At 45.4% G+C, this 22,803-nt stretch overlaps 1 protein-coding gene across 1 annotated transcript in view; it reads left to right on the top strand.

Moving 5' to 3' along the window:
* The first annotated feature begins 7,287 nt into the window (after positions 1-7,287).
* HTR7 (5-hydroxytryptamine receptor 7) overlaps positions 7,288-22,803 on the top strand; it is a 296,216-nt gene continuing 280,700 nt past the window's right edge. The window contains exon 1 of the mRNA XM_073685540.1: positions 7,288-8,372. Within this exon, the coding sequence (XP_073541641.1) occupies positions 7,846-8,372 (527 nt within the window). The 5' untranslated portion in view covers positions 7,288-7,845. The remainder of the gene's footprint in view (positions 8,373-22,803) is intronic.

Genomic DNA, 22,803 nt, shown 5'->3' with positions numbered 1-22,803 from the left:
TGAGGATTAAGATCCAAAAAAAAGTTTTCCTGGCCCCTGAGACCTGGGCCTTTGTATAGAAATATCTAACAGCAGCAGAAGGCAGAATTGGAATGGAGCCTCTTGTGCTATATGCACTGCAGTCTGCTATATACACTGCCTGCCTTTATACCCTGCCTGATATCTCTGCAGATGGATTAGTCCTCAGAAGGACTGTTTGTTAAGATGGATATGTGTAATGTTTTTTTTTTCTCCCTACACTACCTAATACACAAGCAAATCTCTCCCTGACGGAGCAGCACCTTTCCCTACTCTGCCTGATTCCGGAGTGACTGTGACGAGCATATCGGTGCCTGGTCTGATATAGACCTGATTACGCTGTGCGGCCAGCCAATCACTGTAATGCCACAACCACCATGGCTGCAGCATTGTAATGAGTGGCAGGCAATCCCTCTAAAGAGCACCAAACATGGAGGGAGGGGACCTGAGCATCCGCCCGAGCATCTCGCAAGTACTCGGCGAGCTCCGAGCATCTCGAGTACTGAGATGCTCGGGTGAGTATCGAGTACTTGCGAGTATGCTCGCTCATCACTAATCTCCAGCGATCAAGAAATAAAATGTCCAAAAACTTTATTTATGAAAATCCAATAAAACCGTAAATATCGAAATCAGCAACCACCAAGTGTCCAATATTAATATTGACGTGATTCGACTGCACCACTCTTAGTCATGATCATGACAAATGAAAAGAGGATAGGTCGGCACTACTAGTAATTGCAATCAAATTAACGGAGTGACATATGGAGATAAACATATGGAGATAAACAATTACAATTACGATTAAGACCTTTGAGTTGAAACGCGTCAACATTCATTTTCCTCTTTTATGACGAATTTTTAATGTAATTATGTATTTTAATGTATTTATAATAAAATGTCATATTTTACGAAGCTATCAGCTTTATTTTTTGGCTAATCTTGAAGATATTTATCTGACTTTGCTGACAGGTTATCGTCCTGGTGAGTGGAGAACTAACTTTCTTTATGAAGATAAATATCATTGTTTAAGTCCTGAGTCAGTTATAACTTAACCACATGTGGTGCTCAACAGGAGACAGGCAATATCCAAAGGAAAAACAGAGAAAAATCTGTGTCACTCACCCTGTGACTAAAAGATATTTTTTACTACATAGTGGGTGGAGGATACAGACAGACAGAAAAAAGAGTGACGGTTGTTTCACGCTGCCTAGCGCTTCTTCCAGGTTCTGTCAACAAAGCCTGGATGAAGCACGTGGCAGTGTGAAACAACCATCGCTCTTTGTCTGTCTGTGTCCGCCACCTAGTATGTAATAAAATAATATCTTTTAGCCACAGGGTGAGTGTCACAGTTTTCTCTCTGTTCCTATTTTGTATAACACTTGGATTTAATCTTACATTATTTGGATAAAAAGACACTATATTATTCTTTCTCAGTTTCCATTTTTAAAGGAAGTTCCCTAAAGGTGAATCTGTCACCAGGTCCTTCTTCTAGACTGAATACTTACAATATGTATTTTACTGTTATGGCAAAATTCTGTCCACTTGAAGGGGCACATGAAGATTCCACGTTCAGTATCTTCTGCATTTATTCTGCTTCCATTAGCAAGATAGATTGTTTCCTTGTTATCTAAGTCAAGTTTTGTGAAAAGCTTGTCCTGTGACTTTTTGCTCCGGAGTCGAAGCGCCATCCTTTTAATGCCTAATTATTTGCCACTTCAAATTATATTTGCCATTCCAATTATATACACATGGATCAGAGATTGTAGCTGGGACATTTTGTTTAGTCGCTTTTGAAATTTGCTTCAGTTGTTCTGCTTTTCATAGTGTACAGTCTTTCTTTATGTATCTATATTTCTGGCACCTGAATCATGCTCTACTTTCCATCTTGTATGATCTTATATACATGGCTTTAATAGTGGTTTTACTGCCACTTTCTGTGGAGTCCTGTACAAGCTCCTTATCTGGTTTTCATCTACTAACCTGGTATTTATAAATTTTAGTGTCATGTACAGTACAGACCAAAAGTTTGGACACACCTTCTCATTTAAAGATTTTTCTGTATTTTCATGACTTTTAAAATTGTACATTCACACTGAAGGCATCAAAACTATGAATTAACACATGTGGAATTATATACTTAACAAAAAAGTGTGAAACAACAGAAAATATGTCTTATATTCTAGGTTCTTCAAAGTAGCCACCTTTTGCTTTGATGACTGCTTTGCACACTCTTGGTATTCTCTTGATGAGCTTCAAGAGGTAGTCACCGGAAATGGTCTTCCAACAATCTTGAAGGAGTTCCCAGAGATGCTTAGCACTTGTTGGCCCTTTTGCCTTCACTCTGCGATCCAGCTCACCCCAAACCATCTCGATTGGGTTCAGGTCTGGTGACTGTGGAGGCCAGGTCATCTGGCGTAGCACGCCATCACTCTCCTTCTTGGTCAAATAGCCCTTACACAGCCTGGAGGTGTGTTTGGGGTCATTGTCCTGTTGAAAAATAAATGTTGGTCCAACTAAACGTAAACCGGAAGGAATAGCATGCCGCTGCAAGATGCTGTGGTAGCCATGCTGGTTCAGTATGCCTTCAATTTTGAATAAATCCCCAACAGTGTCACCAGCAAAGCACCCCCACACTATCACACCTCCTCCTCCATGCTTCACGGTGGGAACCAGGCATGTAGAGTCCATCCGTTCACCTTTTCTGCGTTGCACAAAGACACGGTGGTTGGAACCAAAGATCTCAAATTTGGACTCATCAGACCAAAGCACAGATTTCCACTGCTCTAATGTCCATTCATTGTGTTCTTTAGCCTAAACAAGACTCTTCTGCTTGTCGCCTGTCCTTAGCAATGGTTTCCTAGCAGCTATTTTACCATCAAGGCCTGCTGCACATAGTCTCCTCTTAACAGTTGTTGTAGAGATGTGTTTGCTGCTAGAATCTGTGTGGTATTGACCTGGTCTCTAATCTGAGCTGCTGTTAACCTGCGATTTCTGAGGCTGGTGACTCGGATAAACTTATCCTCAGAAGCAGAGGTGACTCTTGGTCTTCCTTTCCTGGGGTTGGTCCTCATGTGAGACAGTTTCTTTGTAGCGCTTGATGGTTTTTGCAACTGCACTTGGGGACACTTTCAAAGTTTGCCCAATTTTTCGGACTGACTGACCTTCATTTCTTAGAGTAATGATGGCCACTCATTTTTCTTTACTTAGCTGCCTTTTTCTTGCCATAATGCAAATTCTAACAGTCTATTCAGTAGGACTATCAGCTGTGTATCCACCTGACTTCTGCACAACACAACTGATGGTCCCAACCCCATTGATATGACAAGAAATCCCACTTATTAAACTTGACAGGGCACACCTGTGAAGTGAAAACCATTTCCGGTGACTACCTCTTGAAGCTCATCAAGCGAATGCCAAGAGTGTGCAAAGCAGTCATCAAAGCAAAAGGTGGCTACTTTGAAGAACCTAGAATATAAGACATATTTTCAGTTGTTTCACACTTTTTTGCTAAGTATATAATTCCACATGTGTTAATTCATAGTTCTGATGCCTTCAGTGTGAATGTACAATTTTCAAAGTCATGAAAATACAGAAAAATCTTTAAATGAGAAGGTGTGTCCAAACTTTTGGTCTGTACTGTATGTCTCAGGCCTTGTCTCTTGTGTATCAATCTCCCAAGCTGCATAGCAATATAGTTGCAATATGGCTGTCTTTTATATCCTCACCCACTGACCTCAGTTGACCTCACTGACCTCACTTCCTGCATTGCATTTATGTACTACAACATAGCCTTTCCTTAGCAGAAATAATTTGATGCTCAAACTGAATCTTTCATGCAGCTTTTGAAGTGTATTCTATATGCCTTTAGCAGTGTTCTCATGCTTATGTAGATCAGTTGGTAATCCTCCACTAATAATTTAGTAGTGATTCTTGCATGTCTATTTTTCTTGTCCCATTCATGATTATTACTCTGTGGTCTGTCTGCAGTAATAACCTCCCAAAAGTTATCCCTTTTCAGTAGCATTTCCACCTTATATTTCAATAGCTGGTAAGTATCATTATTCAGTTTACCCACTATAAGTTTAAGCTATAAGCTACTGGCCATTTTTATTTTCTCATTTATATGTATATATTGAGTTTCTTACTTGTATACCCAGGTTGTGAACCTCTGGGATGTTCCTTGTATCAGTCTGTACACTAATCTATGCTGAGTTGTGTTTGGGCCCAGGGCCATAAACAGTTGCAGATTAAAGCTTTCAGCAGAACAGTTCAGAACTCAGATGTATGTGAAGCCGGAAGCACTGCTTGGGACATGTTTGTGCTTGAGGAAAGAACTGTAGTCCTATCTGTCAGAAAAATGTTAAGAAATATTAAGAATTTCTTCCTCCCAGACCCCTCTTCATCCCCCCTCCCCTATAGTATTTGTCAGAGGAGAGGAGCTGACACTCCACGCAGCTGTCCCCATGCAAATTAACCCACACAGCAGAAGTGTATTGTAAGCAAATGCTAGCACAAAAGGTGCTACTGACCCAATTATCATGCAAGGGTGTGTTTCAAGTGACACAGACCAGTGACAATTTATATCTAGCTGAGGAAAATTAGTCCCTAACTTCAAAAACTTCAACAGAAATCTATAGATGTTTAGGCGCCGACACGAAGTATGGAATATTTGAAGTTCTATACTTCTGATAATTGTGGAACCCATATTTTTAGTGGCGGGGTCAGCTAAGGAACAATATGCATAATTTTCCATAGCTGTAAGCCCCTCCAGGGAGCTGTGATGCAAAAGTACCAGAATAACGGATCGCAGCTATGCCATGTGTGGTCTTTAAAGAAAGGTAAATTCATAACGGAAAATATGGCGTCGCTTGCAAGCTTCTGCCATCAACCAGCGATAAGTTATCACAAAAGCCAGGTCTTCTAATAAAAATATGAAGGCTGGAGCCCAGCCCATGTGATGTCATCACAGGGGGGTATGGGCAGGTCTCTCCCTTCGGCATAAAAGAATCAACTGAGGATGGATCAGAATTAATTGCCGGGAGTATATATTTATTATATCAAAGGATCACGTTCTATAACGGTCAAATCTACAGTGCATCCCCTCCACCTATACTGAATCGTGTCAGCGATCTTTATAGTAAGTTTCTTCCTTAATCCTGTTTTATTTGTGTAACTGTATATTGTGTACTGTAAATGTCCCTTTTGTAAAATCCTTGTATATTTTTCATAACACTGCTTCCCTTTTAGATTAAATATAAAATTTAATAGTTCTGTTTCTTTTTTCCTGTAATCGTTCCCTCCCCCGAAGCCATATACGCTACCAAAAAACAGGCGTCCGACCAGGCCTGTATTATAGTTCAAACTCGGTCGGTGGTGGCAGCGAATAATAATAATTGGGCTATCATGAAGATGGCAGTAACCGTACAGGGCATATACACATATTCCATGCGTTAGAATCCGGAGGTGTGACGCCTAAGCGCTTTCTGCTCGCTTGCCGATAGCTACGTAGTGAGTAGTCGGGATCGTGTGCGCATGGATCCCTGACGAAATCCTGATGTCCCTGACACTATCATATCTTAGAAGTAAGTCATCAGCAACAAGGAAGACAAATGCTATTTATTCTTGCCTAAAGTGGTATAAATTTATTAGGATCTACATGAGAAACAGATAACATTAAATGTTTTGACTGAATAATGATCTTTTTCAAGGACATCTGTAAGAAGGTAGAGCAAGGTGTGTAGTGGCGCCTGACTGCTCTTCAACTTACCATATACCCGGCACTATCCTCTTACAGGTGTCTTTGAAAAAGACCACTATTCAGTCAAAAAGTAAAATGCTATATATTTCTCCCATAACGGATCTTAATAAATTTATACCAGTTTTAGGAAGAATTAATAGCCATTGCCTCATTTAGCACTCAGGCATTGTATGAGAATGAATCAAATTGAGATTCTGGTTTGGCTTTTATCCTAAGTCATATGGCAAGGCTCGTTAAAGGGTCAATAGTGACTTTTACGATTGCTACTTCCAATAAGTGACGCTAGAGTTCTAGTCCTCTTCCTCTCTAAAGAGGCAATTTCCATATTGCTTTACTTGAGGCATACATCAATCATTATCTTCATCCACGCAATATGGAAACTTAGAGGGAAGAAGTGACACAAACAAAACTAGAGAGGTCGTACAATAAAATCTAGAGCCACTGTACGCATAAACTCTAGCAGTGAACATAGTACAATCTGGTGTCTGCTTGACATAAGTTTCAGCTCTTGCTATTATTCCAACAGTCTCTAAGTTGCAGCAGCTCAGCATTCAGAAAGACAGGATTTTCAGCTTCTTTTAACACCCAATAAACTTGTATTTGGAAATGTATCTCTATGTACCAGTATATTTTACCGTAAAGAAGAAGAATACCAATTAGATCTTTAAGCAGAAAAACTTATCTTACAATGAATTGTGTAGTCTGAGGCTCACTGGTAACATTTCTGCCTTCAATGCTAAAGGTGCTGAGTTTGAATCCTGGGTAACACCTGTTAATAGAAAACTAGTGAAATATTTAAAAGATTTAGTGAGCACTTTCAGGAAACAGATGTTTCTACTGCACATGATCACATGTACATGTCTTATTAATATTCTACAACTGATTTCTGTCACTGAAAGAAAAGAGCACCCATTCCATATACTACAGTGATTGCTTTCCTAAAACAAAATTGTAATTTGAAAAATAAAGATATTTAGGAATTCATTTATAAAGGCATTTTCTTTTTTGAAGAGACATTGTAAGCATCAAGCTCATATTTTTATGTTCTGTTATAGGAGTAGAAAAGCAGAATTCATTCAGAGGATGGGCTGAACCTCCAATTCTGGTAGGATGCAGAATGTTTCTTCTGAAGCATATGTACTTTTCATTTTTCTTAATGTCCTAAATCTAGATAATGGAATCTTTAAAAAAAATTACTGTACTGGTATTTCACTGGAGGACATTTTTTATTACTGAGTTGTTTACGCAACACAAAAACCATGGTGGTTTAATGCCAATATTAATATATAATATTTCAGCCACCATTCACAATGTGATAGAACAATGGTGACTCAGGGAATCCGTGGGACAGTAAATGTTCATAAGTCTGCTCATCTTTAGTTCGGAATGTAAGATTTTACTTTTCTATTTTCATCGTAAGAATAAGTAATGCCCCAGATGTCCACTAGATGTCACCGCGATGATGAGATATTTGGGTCTGAGCACTATTGCTCGATGATGGAGAGGACAGATTGGATGCTTTTAGCTTCAGTACAGAAACTCCACACACTGCCTTTGAGTTGCTGCTAAGACATGAAAGACTCTGGAAACCACTGCAATCACAGGGCAGTCAGAAGTGAATGTTTTTTCTAGCCTTAAGTCATATCATCACAAGAAGAAGCATTGATAAAAGGAGCTCTCAGGGCCGTTACTTTTATCCTATGGAACTTGGCTAACACAACTACATTTCTCTTTTTTTTTCCTTTTGGCATGGATTATCAGATGAAGAAATTCTAAATAAATTCACTATTTAAATGATTAATTAAAATTGTCAGAATTGCTGCTGATTTTAGAAGTGGACTATTCGGGGATGGTGGTAGAGGACCAATGTCTGGATCTGAAGGAAGTTGAGACCACCAAGAATGACTAATAGACAAGGTTAGTCCTATGACCGGAATGAATGAATAAATGTCTACTTTACAATATCACTTAGGATTGAGAAATGCCTTGTGATTCGAACGCTGCAAGTGTGAAGTAACTGCTGGACCCAAAGTATTTGGGGGCTCTACCTATGGGCTACACAAATCACGATGGTCATCATTGTCAACAGCAGCCACTTATACAGTGACATCAGGTCTTACATTATAGAAGATCTGGAGGATCCCAGCACCTCTGTGATGATTTCCGGTTCTTTCAACCCTTTGTTACTGAAAATCATTCAGGATGCCACCACTGGCAGCCCATTACCTACCTCAAGCTTTGCAAGTGAAAATGACACCCAGTGCGGAGAGCAAATCCTTAATTATGGGCACATTGAGAAACTGGTAATAGGAGCTATCCTGTCCCTCATCACCTTACTGACCATTGCAGGAAATTGCTTAGTTGTCATTTCTGTCTGTTTTGTAAAGAAACTTCGGCAGCCCTCAAACTATCTGATTGTGTCCTTGGCTTTGGCTGACTTATCTGTGGCCATAGCTGTTATGCCTTTTGTCAGTGTCACCGACCTCATTGGTGGAAAATGGATTTTTGGACACGTCTTTTGTAATGTCTTCATAGCGATGGACGTGATGTGCTGCACAGCTTCAATAATGACATTATGTGTCATTAGCATTGACAGGTAAGACCTTTCAAACTGTTAAAAAAATATTTTTTTTGTGTATCTTTTGGTATTTTGTGCTGCTCCCGGTGTAGGTCGCTGTGTTAAGCCTTATCTATTACAGGTACCAAGATGAGATCTTTCTGTCATTTCTATCACATCCAGAATGTAAGAGTCGTTTTTTTTTTTCTTTTTTTCTTCTGGAATCACTGACTGCTTTTCTTCTTTGTAATAATTAACAGATTTAATAACTTTTTCTGCCACAACGTCTTTGCAGCTCAATGTCTAATAAAAATCAGCAGAATATTACTCATCTCTGCAGGTGTTCTAGTTAGGATAAGGGCATTAGGAGAATTAATTATTCATTAACCTATGTCATTCTAGATTAAGCAATAACTTTATTATGCCAATTTTAATAATCAAATATTAGAAGCAAGACACTATAGGAAAGGCAATGTGTCAAAGAACAGTTTTGACATATATAGAGCAAGAAGTCCATTTATACATTTATCTATCTTTTGACATGTTCTCAATAGCACTGGTGATGGTCTATGAGCTGAGGCTCTATTAAGCAACAGTATAATGAGGCTTTAGTGAACTGCGACGTGTGGTGGTAACCCTTTGCCTTGCAGATTTTTACGTCCCCATACTAGAATGACAGCACTCTTGTCAAAATTAATTGGGCTGTAATTTACATGGCCAAAAAAGCCTTATTCATTCCAGGGTAATTACTGGCAACGTAGTTTACAGCTACCTTAAGATTAAGCCAAAGGGGCATAATACTGAATAGAATACTATTGTCTCAATGTTCTGACCTGAGATTTTATAAATATGCCATAGAATATAGAAACATGATGAAAAGGTATGAAATATACTACTAAACCTATATGCTGTAATCCAGTTCCTTGAAGATTTCCTTGAAGTCATTGAATTCAGAAGTTGAAATAGCACTTGTGACCACTGCCCTGTTCACTCAGCTCCTGGGCTGAAAGGTGCAGAGGACTGGAGATCTCAGCCTGGAGGTAGAGTTCTTGTACTTGGTTACATTGGGAAGGACTAAATATAAAGTTGTTAAAAACAGTGATGGAGATATGGAAATGCCTCTGGTGCCTCTTCCACAAAAAAAGGAATGAAAAGCAGGTACAAGTTGCTTTTCTGGATTCTTTTGCTCTTTAAAGGAAACTTGACATGCAAACCTTAGGCAGCATGTATCAGACACGGGCTGTACGATCACAGCCATGTAAGTTTGTCTCTGAAAGACTGCGGCGTGTAACACTAATGCCGGCACCCCTGCATGATTCCCCTTCTCGCTCCATGCAGTGATATACTATACTTCCTGGTGGCATGCACACCTGGTAAGTTGCCCTCACCCAATAGCTGGGAGGCATCTTGTATAAAAGCCACCCTCCCCAATAAGAAGGGGTCTAAGCAACATTGATTCATTAAGTAACTAGTTCGAAACTAGTGAGTTGTTAGGTCCCCTGGTCCTTGTGTGGCCAGGTTCTGAATCTGAACCACTAGTCCTTGTGCTGCCAGAGCTTGAATCTTGTCTATTTCTCAGTTTAGGTCATAGTCTCTGAATCCAAACCCCAGGTCATTGTACGGCTAGTGTCTGAACCTCCTCCCCTGATCTGTGTGTGGCCAGTTCCTGAACCTGCTCCCCTGGTCCGAATGTGGCCAGTATCCGAATCCTGAAACGTCATCTGGTGGTACCTGAATCCTGAAACCGCATCCGGTGGTATCTGAACTCTGAAACCGCTTCGGAGGAACCTGAACTTGTTCCCGAGACCTGTGTATCTGAACGTGTATCTATCCTAGTACTCCGAGTTGTCCGGACTGTAATACCAGTCTCCGTATCCAGCCTTGTCTGTGACTCTGTGTCAGTATTCGTCCTGCCCAAGGAGTAGTCTGAACGGAGACTGAGTCCAGTCCGTGTCTGCGTACCTAACCCCTGGGGACAGCAGTTGCATTATCAGGGACTGCCTAGGAGAGGTACCTGGCGGCTATCAAGCCTGACTCCACCATCAGGAGTTCCAGTGAACACCAGTTAGCTGCTTAGCTATGCCTCTTCTAGGTAAGCCCAGCCCCGTGGCACAGAAGATCCATGAACCACGTGTGCCACCTGTTTGCTTGACAAGGCGTTTCAGAGAAAAACATAATTTTAATAGTAACACTGAGAGAGGAAGTACCAGTGACTCGCCGGCACCTGCACTGTAGGAACGTGAAGTTAATGCCCAAAGAAGGGTGGAATGCTGAAAAGGAATGACAGCACTGAGACTTCACAGGCGCGAGATTAAAGGATGAGAACCTGACATCACAGGTGTAGCGCCCCAAGGACTTGGTTGCTACAGGGGTATTGCACCTCACCCAGAGGTGTGATATTCCACTCCCAGGTAAGGATGAAGTGTGGACCAGGGCTCAGTTAGCTGCACACACACACACACACACCCCATTTCCGAGGGACAGCTCGACGGTGCTCCCAGCTGCGGGCACAACTGACCATGTCCCTGGCTGGAGTGGGGAGGGGGTAAGAGAACCCAGTGGTGTAGGAGCAGAAAGGGGGTGGTTTCTGGAGCACAGGAAGGAGCTCATTGGGTGCAGGTCACCTGAGCTCAGGCACAGGAAGCAGATTAAAGGTGGGGGCCATCTTAGGAGTAGAGTAGTTCAGTCAGAGCAGAAGGGAGAGAGAGCTGACAGGGAGCAGCGGCTCAGCCTGAGCTCAGCTCCACGAGGCAGGCCTAGAGAAAAGGCCGGGGCCAGAGAGGAGAAGAGAAGAAGGAGAAGGAAGGAAGGAGAAGAGACAGAGGAGTGGAAGGGCTCCAGAAACAAGAAGGCAGAAGGGACCCTAAGAGTGCAGAACGGCAAGCAACCGTTGCATACCCCATTATATCGGGTGGAAGGGTCAGGCTGTGGAAAGGTACCGGATCCCTAAGTTGGTGGAGGCGAATCTACCCTCAGCCAAGAACCGGAGGTTGTGACCATTTATTGGTGCGACCCCCCGCTAAACCTGCTAGGAAGGCACCATATAGGATAGCGGGAAGTGAAGGCCAACGCTTACCCGACACGGTCCGCGGTAGCCGGACAGAAGTCAGGACACTGGTGGGGCACGAGAGGCCAGAGAAAGGACAGAAGGGGGTCCTGTGCCATACTCCTGAATTGCCTGGGGGTTGACCGAGATCCTCACCTGGTGGACGCAGCATGACTCGGGCAGTCCTTGCTGACAGAAGTGACTTGGATAACAACTGTGAGTAAAAGACCCTGGACTGCATCATTGGACTCTGTGTGATTTCTGCTGCACCTGCACCATCACCCCCTGCATCCACTTACACTGCCCTGAGGCTACACTCTTCCCATGGGGAGTTATCCTACCCCTGTGCTGTACACCAACACCAGCCTCAGTGGTCTGCCTCGCAGCGGCGGTTATCTCTGACCGCAATCCACGGGTGGTATAGTCGGACATTCACAAATCTATAAATAGACTGCCACAACATTGGTCTGACCACCCTGAGCCACGGGATCGGGTTGCCACTACTACCCCCATCAGCACCATACACCAGAAGGCCCGGTTCCGGGTACCCCACGGCCCAGGGGGCGAGTCACAGGCACACAGTGTCACTGTGGGAGGCGATGTATATGATAATGATGCACTGAGGCAGAGTTGTCATCTGGGCAGCATCCTCCCCATAGCCTGGAAGAGGTCATTTACATAAAGTGATAAAAGCAGATTTCTCAACAACAAGGAATCTGGTAGGACATTTTTCCATATTAATAGGTTACATAGCTCAAAAGTGGTGACAGATTCCCTTTAATTATTCAGATGCTCAATAGAAATGCTACAGCAAATAATTACACCCCCCTAACCCACCCAAGAACGAAAAAGGGGAAAAAGTGGAAACAGAAAAAAAAATGTTTGTCATTTCAGCCCAAATATCATAGTATTCCACATCATCTTTAGTGACTTTTAAATGGGTTTTCCAGCATCAATACATATTTCTCCAATCATTCTATTTGACTGCAGATTGCCGAATCCAGACATTATGCAATATGCACACTTTCAGGATTCTCATCTATTTCCAGCAGGTGGTCTGGTGACTACAAGTATGTGAGTATGTGATATTTTTTATTGTGGTCACATACTGACAGGCTTCTCATCGACTTCCTAGCACATTGATACAATCAGAAAAAGTTGTGAGTCGGCACGTGACCGCAGATATTAAAATCATGTACATGACGATCGCTCAAGCTGAAAATACAGTGGAATCTTGATAGGATTCAGCAATCTACAGTCACATAGAGTAACTGCAGAAAATTATGTTGTGCTGGGAACACCCCTTCATAGGTTCTTCATAAGTATAATGCAATAATATAATTAATGCCATAAATCATTTGTGAGACCCAGTGGCGTAATGACTGTGGTCGCAGCGGTTGCCGATGCCAATAAAAGCGTCAACTGAATGTGCGTCCTCGGACGCAGATGCAGTTGAAGTGTATTGCAACGTGCGGGTCCGCGCACCATAACACAGAGGTCAAACGCTGACATCATGTGCACGTGACAGGGCTCATGGCAGGGACAATTCACACTCCCATCACACACCAGAGTCAGCTGCTGGCTTCACAAAAAGATGCACAGCGCGGGACCGAAAGAGCGATGAGTATTTATTTATTTATTTTTAAATATGGGGTGCATTATACTACTATGGATGAAAATAGTGTGCATTATACTTTATAGGATGACTATAGGGGTGCATTATACTTTAAAGGATGACTATGGGGTGCAGTATAGTACTATGGATGATTATGGGGTGCATTATATTTTATAGGATGACTGGGGTGCATTATACTACTATATATGATTATGGGGGTATATTATACTATTATGGATGACTGTGGGGGTGTATTAAACTAGTATGGATGACAGTGGGGGTGCATTGTACTACTATGGATGACAATGGAGGTACATTATACGACTATGGATGACAATGGGGTGCATTATACTTTATAGGGTGACTATGGGGGTGTATTATACTTTATAAGATGACTGGGGTGCATTGTACTATGATATATGACTATGGGGGTGCATTACACTTTATGGAAGACTATGGGATTGTATTATACTACTATAGATGATTATGGAGGTGCATTGTACTTTATGGATTACTACTGGGAGTGCATTATACTTTATGGTGGACTACGGGCTGTGCATTATACTTTATGGAGGATTATGGGCTGTGCATTATACTACATGGATGACTATGAGCTGTGCACTATATTTTATGGAAGACTATGGAATGCATTATACTTCTTCTATGAAGCCCCATGACTTCTATGTATGCCTCTTGTGAGTATAATAGTTTATTTTCTTCTATACATTAAAGAACAGCAGCAGAACGGGGTACATATACAACAGTATGGGGATATATATACCGGGATAAGGGACATATAGCAAAATGGGGCCAGAATGAGGGACATATATACCAGGAGGACGCATATATATATATATCTGGGCCCGTCAGACTCTAGTTACGCCACTGGTTAGACCCCTTCACTGAAGACCATCTTCTCATAGTCTATCTGAATGGAAAAAGGCATTTCTCCACTATTATGATTTTAATCTTTGATAGCAGTTGCTCCTCCAGAATGAAGAAGTCGCCCAAAATACATTCTTGTATATAACTAATTCAGTAAACTTTTGCTTATCTTGGTTGTTATTCCTTTACAGATTCTCTTTAATTATTCATAAGGCAAAACATAAAATTAGATTTTTTGTTGCCTTACAGTGTGAATAGTGTATCACTAGGACATAAATGATCTTAAGTTCATTTCACACTTGCGGGGAAGTTGCTTAGTCCTGCTTTGCAGGTACAATTCAGAGTTTAACCTAAGTAACTTAATTAAAAATGCAAAAAGCAATTGGAGTATAATTCATTATTTATAGCAATCAGGATTTTTTTTCTACAAAGAAAGTGTTCTGCTCAGATAGTACCTTAAGCCCATCAGAGAAACAATTCAGAAATCTCACCATCGGTTTACACAGAAAGTGGGCATCAAGGCTATGCCAGTCTCATTGCACAAACACAGTCACATAATTAATAAAATCTAATAGACTAAGGGTGGGCAATTAATTTTCCCGATATACAGTATAAGCCCCCACATAGACCCCTATATATGGTATGAGCCCTCACATAGCCCCTACATTCAGTTTGAGCCCCCCACATAGTTCCTTATGTACAGTGTGAGCCCCCATGTAGCTCCCTATGTACAGTGTGAGACCCCACAGAGTGCCCTGTATACAATGTGAGCCCCCAAATAGCGTCTCTCTATTCAGTATGAACCCTAACATAGCCTGTTATATACAGTGTGAGCCCTTATACGGTCCCTTGTATACAATGTGAGCCTTTACATAGCCCTTCTATATACAGTATGAGCCCTCACATAGCCCCCTATATACAGGCACACATCCCATACACATATGAAAAAAAGAACACATACTCATCTCGCTCCAGTTCCCCTGGTGCTCTGCTCCGGTTTCTGCTCTGGTGCAGACGAGATGTAGTGACGTCATCATGTCTGCTGTGCAAGTCACACACACTGATTAGTGAAAAAAAGAGCCGGCGACTCCTTCCTCCGCCAATGTATATGTAATGCAGGTGCCGGAATGCAACGCACAGAGACACAAGGCGAGAACAGTTAGAAATGTTTGTAAACAGTTTTATACAACAGGTATACTGAAACAAGGGATTAGCAACAAGGGTAATGAACAGTGGTTTGAAATATCAGAAAAATACGAAATTTCTCAAAATAAGGCGCAGTCTCTTAAAATAAGGCGCAGTCTCTTAAAGTAAGGCGCAGTCTCTTAAAATAAGGCGCAGTCTCTTAAAGTAAGGTGATGCCCTCAAGCATGAGAAGCACCACACAAGTTCTTTAACCGTGAATTTGGCCCTAGCGGGGGTCACCGGTTATTCCCGCTAGGCCGTGAGTCTCTTTCCGGATGAATTCAATTAAATCACGTTGTGCTACTTTAGCCCCAACCGTCCCCCTCCCAACCTGAGTACTTAAACCCAATTGTCCCCGGTACCGTGGGTGAGCAGTGGAAGTGACGGCCCTGCTCACGTATGCAGCTCCTCTCTGCTTGGCTGTTGGGGGCAGTCTCTCGAGCCTTGGATAGGGGGGTCCAGGCCTCGTCTGTCGGCGGCCGACGTCGGGTTCCGCGAACTCACTCAGCACAGCGATCAGGTTCCTAGCATCCTCAGCAGGCACAGCACTCGAGTCACAACTGTGAGGGATCCGGAGCTCTTTTACCGGTGCCCGGCTGGAGCACCTCTCAGGCCTCTGGATTTGGCCTGTCACACGGGGTTTCTCAGGACGCAGGGAGCACGTCTGCTCCTCTCTGCTGCTTGGCGCCAAAGACCCCTCAGGTTTGGCGCGCTGGCCTCTTATCTCTCTGAACTCCTTTCTGGAAGTCACCTGATCGGGTCCAGCCTCTGAATCTCCCCTGCCTGCAACTTCCTTTGTGTATTTTGGTTCCGCTTGACTGTCTCTGGCCAGTAGATGGCAGTCTCGCTCCATCCTTGAAACGTCATGTTGAAGTTCTGTTACAAGCTTTTTAGCTCGTTTTACATTCCTCCCTCCTTTTTGCTCGCCAGTCCTCGGGCGAGTGGACTCCTCGCAGAATTGATGTCTCCTTCCAGGCAGTGCAAGCTCAGACAGGAGTTGGGCACACTCCTGCGTTTTCTGTTGGATTCGAGACCAGATAAACTCTTCCTGAGCATACCGGTTAGGAGGAATTCCGGCATTAGCCCGCTCAGTTCTGCGGGGCTCTTCTTGCGGAGGAGACTCCGGGAGATCCGAGGAATCAACTACTGGGGATTGCAAATCATTTCCTGACTCATTCTGACTTCCACTCGGGAGTGGCAGCAACGGTTCTGACGGGCCCAACTGCATTGTGGCCCACCCTTCTTCATCCCCCAAGGTTCCTGTATGTGGCACTTCAGCCAACACGTCTGAGGGCCCAGCCCTGTTACAGACTTCTGCTTCAGAGGAGCAAGGTCGCAACATATTACGGTGCAACACCCTGGATGTCGCGGTGTCATCCCCTTCGGGCCTAACCTCGTAGACGGGGTTGTCTGGGTGAACCTTCTTCACCACCCGATATGGTATTGCCTCCCAACGATGGTCCAGCTTACTCCCAAATCGTTTAGCCCTCACCAGCACTCGGTCTCCTGGCTGAAGCGATCCACCTGTGGTCGGGGGCCGAACTGCATGCTCTACTTCCTGAAACTTCTGAGCAACCAGTCTTCTCACGGTATGGAGTCGACGCTGGTGTTCTCGAATCCAGGTACTTGGGCTACTGCCCGGACCGGGGTCTTCTGAGTCTAGCTCCAGTTCGGTGATTTCTCGGCCACTTCTTCCAAACAGCAACATGTAGGGGGTGTAGCCGGTGGTTGCATGAACTCGATTATTATACACCCACACCAGCTCGGACACGAATTCGGGCCACTTCATCTTTTTGTCCGCTTCCAGTGTTCGCAACATTTGCAACAGGGTTCGGTTAAAGCGCTCGCAAGCCCCGTTCCCTTGCGGGTGGTAGGGCGTTGTCCGGGAACGGTCGATCCCATAGATGCGGTATAGCTCATCCATCACTCGTCCTTGGAAGCAGGCCCCCTGGTCAGAATGTATTCGCTTCGGGCACCCATAAATCCGGATGAAATCTTGACAGATGGCCTTGGCTGCGGCTTCTGCCGTCTGATCTTTAGTGGGCGTCACTACTGCAAACTTGGTGAAGTGATCAGTCATGACTAAACAGTGTCCATAACCGTTGTATGAAGTTCCTACCATCAAGTAGTCAATCATCAAGACTTCCAAGGGGGCAGAAGTTCGGATGGTCTGAATGGGAGCTCTTTGCTCCGGGGGCTTGTTCAACTCACACTGGCGACATGTTCGGCAGACCCCCTCGACTTCTTGTCGCAGTTGAGGCCAATACACCAGCCGTTGCAACCACCGGAAGGTCTTTTCTACTCCGAAGTGAGCACCTCTTCTATGAGCTTCTTGGGCTAGCTGTGTTACTAGTGCTCCTGGAACTACCACTTGCCAGGTAACATCAAACTCTCGAGGCAGCTGGATTCTTCGGCATAGCAAGCCATCCTTCAGGAGGAGCCTCTCCCACTGGCCTAGGATTTGTAGGGTAGTTGGAAGTGAAGCGGCTCTGGTTTCCTGGTCGGGTCTCTGATTAAGGGCGACCCATTCTCTCAACTTTGCTAGCTCCAGGTCGGATTGCTGCAGATGTATCCATTCGTCTCTTGAACGTCCCAGAATCTGAGTGGGCCTCGGCTCCCCTCTGGTCTCTTGGGCGTCGACCACAGCAGCGGCGAACTGGCTGAAATCCGGGATCTCGTCGCCTTCGAGCTCCTCATCTCTGTCCTTCTTCGGCCCTGCCTGAGTGACCCGGGACAGGGCATCTGCATGTGTGTTCAGGGCCTTGGACCGATAGGCGATTTTATACTGGAATTTGGACATCCTTGCGACCCACTGCTGTCCTAACGCGCCCAGTTTGGCGTTCTCCAAGTGGGCCAAAGGGTTGTTATCTGTCCGCACTTGCACTTCTGACCCTGACAGGTACTCAGCAAACTTCTCGGTCATGGCCCACACCAGTGCTAGTAGCTCCAGCTTAAACGAACTGTAGTTGTCCGGATTCTTCTCCGTATCTCGGAGTGACCTGCTGGCATACGCGATCACTCGCTCTTTCCCTCCTTGTACTTGAGCCAGCACTGCTCCCAGCCCATGCAAGCTTCCATCAGTGTACAACATGAACGGCTGCGAAAAGTCAGCGTAGGCCAGAATTGGGGCATCTGTTAGCGCCATTTTCAATGCTCGGAATGCCTCTTCTTGTCGTGGGCCCCACTGAATGGGCTGCCGCTTGGCTCCCCCGGCTGTTCCTCTCAGCAATTCATTGAGCGGGTTCGCAATCTTAGCGAAGTCTTTAATGAATCTGCGGTAGTATCCAGCGAGCCCCAGGAATGCCCTTAGTTCCCTTAGATTGGCGGGCGTGGGCCACTTCTGCACGGCAGCTACTTTCTCCGCAGTGGGGTGCACCCCTGCACTGGACACAGTGTGCCCCAGATATTCAATTTCTCGTTTGAAGAGACGACACTTACGAGGCTTAATTTTCAGGCCGTGCCTTTGTAGCCGTTCTAACACTTGTTCCAATCGGCGGAGATGATCCTCAAACGTTGCGGAATAGATAATTATATCGTCCAGATATATTAAAGTGGCTTCAAAGTTGAGGTCCCCCAAGCATCTCTCCATCAGCCGTTGGAAGGTTCCTGGCGCATTTGTTAGTCCGAACGGCATTCGATTGAACTCAAACAGGCCCATAGGGAGAACAAAAGCTGTCTTCGGACGATCCTTCTCAGCTACTGGGACCTGCCAATAGCCACTGGCCAGGTCGAGGGAGGAGAAGAATTTGGCGCTCCCTAGTGCAGATAGAGACTCTTCGATTCGGGGGAGTGGATAGGAGTCCTGTACTGTACAGGCATTCAGCTTCCGATAGTCTACGCAGAATCTCAGGGTACCGTCCTTCTTTCGGACCAGCACGATCGGAGCCGCCCAGGGGCTCTGGCTTTCACGGATCACACCGTTCCGCAACATGTGGGCCAATAGCTCTTTCACCTCCTGGTACATTTGAGGCGGGATCTGCCGATATCTCTCTCGGATGGGAGCAGTATTTCCGGTGGGTATTTCGTGCTGAATGTCCCGAGTGCACCCGAAATCATCTTCATGCTGTGCAAACACTCCCTGATATCGCTGTAGAAGTTGTTCGATCTGCCTCACTTGTCCAGCAGAAAACTCAGTCAGGTTAGCTTCCATTTCTTCCAGGAGGTGGCGTACAGCCAACGGTTCTCTTCCATGTTCCTGGCTATTGAGGGACACCTCTAGGGTCCATGGTTTTCCTTCCACAGGTGCCAGCCCTATAGCGTCAGCTCTAGTAAGGGTCTCCGGCATTACGCACACTCGCGCCACCTCTTGTCGGGGCAACAACTGTAAACTGGTGCCACTTAAATTGATGCAGCGCACGGGTACTCGACCGTGCCGCACGGTGGCCAGAGTTCGAGCAATCAGGAGTCCAGAGGGCACTTCTTCTCCCTCCATTGGTTCAACTTGAATGTCCACACCCTCTAAGGACACATGTGCCAGCACCGGCAAAGTGAGTACAGTCTGTCCCACCGGCAGTGTTATTGTGGCTTCGGGCGGTATCGATACCTTACCAAGGTACTGGGAGGTAGTGGGCAACTTTTGAATCTGACTGACCCGCACGAGGTGCTGGAACACTCTCTTGTTAGCTGGGTCTCGAGTGGCGCGGGTCCAGTTGTTTTTGCTACAGCCCTCAGCCAGGAACTGTCCGACTTCTTTCAGCACATTCATGCCCAGGGTTACAATAGGCCCATCGCCTCTGGGCCCGGTGGTCAGTACAATCCCTTTTCGACCGAGGTCCTTTCCACATGCCCGCACAGACATCCATACTACTCCCGCTACTGGGATAGGTAGTTGATTAGCCGCCACCAGTTTGACAGTGGGTTCCCGGCAGGAACGAGCGACTTCAGGAAAGTGACTTTGGAAGTACGTCTCAGGCATAGTGGTCACTTGAGACCCGGTGTCCATCAAACAACGGATCCGCTGCCCATTGAATTCAGCCCAGATAATGGGCCTCTCGGAGACAATGTCTTCAGAGCTCCCTCTTCTACTCTCTGAAGCTCGAGACCCCACGGTATGCTCCACAACCGTGGGGCATTTTAGTTTAACGGCTGTCCCCTCCTCCTCCTTTCTCGGTTGGGACAGTCTTTGGAGATATGCCCCCTACCTCCGCAGGTCCAGCACTCCGGTCCTCGTTCTGCCGATAGGTCGGGTACATGTCGTGCTGGGGCCGGATAGGAACGTCTTTCTCGTTCTGGTCTCCGTCCGCGTTGAGCAGTACGGTCCGTCGGCAAGGGGGCAGTAGGAGTCTTCCTAATAGAATTCAGCTCACCCCGAATGTCTCGAATTTCCTGACGTATTTCCCGTACCCAATCAGGCTCTTGGTTGGTGAATCCAGGAGCAATTGCCTCATGACTTCTAACTGTGGCTTTGAGAACAGGAACTTCTCTCTCCAGGACTCTAGCTTCAGCCCCTACCTCCAGGAAGCCCATATCAGGGCTCAGTCGCAGCCGCTCCTTCAGGATCTGCCTCAGGGAAGGGTCTTTCAAGCCAGCAATCAGTTGGTCACGCAACACCTCATCCAATGGTCCCAGTCCTCGGTTCCCATCTCGAGTTTTCTTAGTGATATGGGCCGTCACTTCCTGTAATGCATTAACATACTGATTTACTGTCTCATTTTCCCCTTGGACCCGCTGAAACAACCGTAAGCGCAAGTGTCCCAAATCTGTAGTGTCACCGTGCATGTCCTCTAGAATTTTTATCACTTTATCCACAGTGTCACGGTCCCCAGGTGGGCGGTACATCACAGTCTGTCGGGCCTCTCCATCAAGGGTTAGGAGGGCCAACTCCGCCTGGGCTAGAGGGTCAAGGGGATACATACGTAGCATACTTCTCAGTCTTTCTGCCCAGTCCCAAAGTGACATGCCATCCCCTGTAAACTTGGGAAGATGGCTGAGCATAGCCCCCAGGGGTATATGGCTCCGGCCGGACCCAGCCATAGACTGATCCGCCATCTCTGCGTCTGAATGTTGCATCCTGCCGACTACGCCAAATGTAATGCAGGTGCCGGAATGCAACGCACAGAGACACAAGGCGAGAACAGTCAGAAATGTTTGTAAACAGTTTTATACAACAGGTATACTGAAACAAGGGATTAGCAACAAGGGTAATGAACAGTGGTTTGAAATATCAGAAAAATACGAAATTTCTCAAAATAAGGCGCAGTCTCTTAAAATAAGGCGCAGTCTCTTAAAGTAAGGCGCAGTCTCTTAAAATAAGGCGCAGTCTCTTAAAGTAAGGTGATGCCCTCAAGCATGAGAAGCACCACACAAGTTCTTTAACCGTGAATTTGGCCCTAGCGGGGGTCACCGGTTATTCCCGCTAGGCCGTGAGTCTCTTTCCGGATGAATTCAATTAGATCACGTTGTGCTACTTTAGCCCCAACCGTCCCCCTCCCAACCTGAGTACTTAAACCCAATTGTCCCCGGTACCGTGGGTGAGCAGTGGAAGTGACGGCCCTGCTCACGTATGCAGCTCCTCTCTGCTTGGCTGTTGGGGGCAGTCTCTCGAGCCTTGGATAGGGGGGTCCAGGCCTCGTCTGTCGGCGGCCGACGTCGGGTTCCGCGAACTCACTCAGCACAGCGATCAGGTTCCTAGTATCCTCAGCAGGCACAGCACTCGAGTCACAACTGTGAGGGATCCGGAGCTCTTTTACCGGTGCCCGGCTGGAGCACCTCTCAGGCCTCTGGATTTGGCCTGTCACACAGGGTTTCTCAGGACGCAGGGAGCACGTCTGCTCCTCTCTGCTGCTTGGCGCCAAAGACCCCTCAGGTTTGGCGCGCTGGCCTCTTATCTCTCTGAACTCCTTCCTGGAAGTCACCTGATCGGGTCCAGCCTCTGAATCTCCCCTGCCTGCAACTTCCTTTGTGTATTTTGGTTCCGCTTGACTGTCTCTGGCCAGTAGATGGCAGTCTCGCTCCATCCTTGAAACGTCATGTTGAAGTTCTGTTACAAGCTTTTTAGCTCGTTCTACATATACATCACTATCCTGAGGATGCAGATAGTGGTGATCCCGGGACGCAGGCGGCAGAGGGCATGGTACGGCCCATGGATCACTGGTTTCAGCCCTTTGGCTGTCTTGTATCGCACTTTTCCCAGGTCTGTAATAGATTATTGGTTAAGTGTGGTCCACAACATTGATTTTGGAGGCCTATTGTTAAGCCATATATTAGGTAGCAGTACTGCAGCTCAATTTCAAAGAGTATAGGACATCAATATCAAAGTCATGAACAACCCATTTTAGGCTTCGGCTACAAGATGACGTGTTGCGCGACAGCAATTCTCTGTAACCAAACCCCAACTTATAATGTTTCACTTGCATTGAAGTCTGCCTCAAGAGTGTCTTGTTCGACTTGCAACTGAAAATCCAACACAATTTGAAACATTTTCAACTCTGTATCCCAGACACAGTATGTCGCAGGTCACAACGAGACAACATTGGAAACCTTTACATCCTATGTTGCAATTTGTCAGTGCAATTTCAGTGTCATTCAAGACATGTTGCCATGTAACCCTAGCCTAACTCTTTAAAGCCTTCCATACACATATGACCAGACTTTAGCAAACTTCGGCCTGCGGGCCACATCTGGTGCTTTCACTGTTCCTATATGGCCACGGACTCAAAAAGATCATAGGGACAATCATACTGTATATAGGTGCAGCAGCTGAAACAATGGATACTAGAAGCCTGTGCTAGCATTTCTTC

The sequence above is a fragment of the Phyllobates terribilis genome, unplaced genomic scaffold (assembly GCF_046119375.1).
Source record: "Phyllobates terribilis strain yellow unplaced genomic scaffold, ASM4611937v1 Scaffold_5__5_contigs__length_657084704, whole genome shotgun sequence".
Classification (NCBI taxonomy): Eukaryota; Metazoa; Chordata; class Amphibia; order Anura; family Dendrobatidae; genus Phyllobates; species Phyllobates terribilis.
This window is presented reverse-complemented; position numbering and strand designations above follow the sequence as displayed.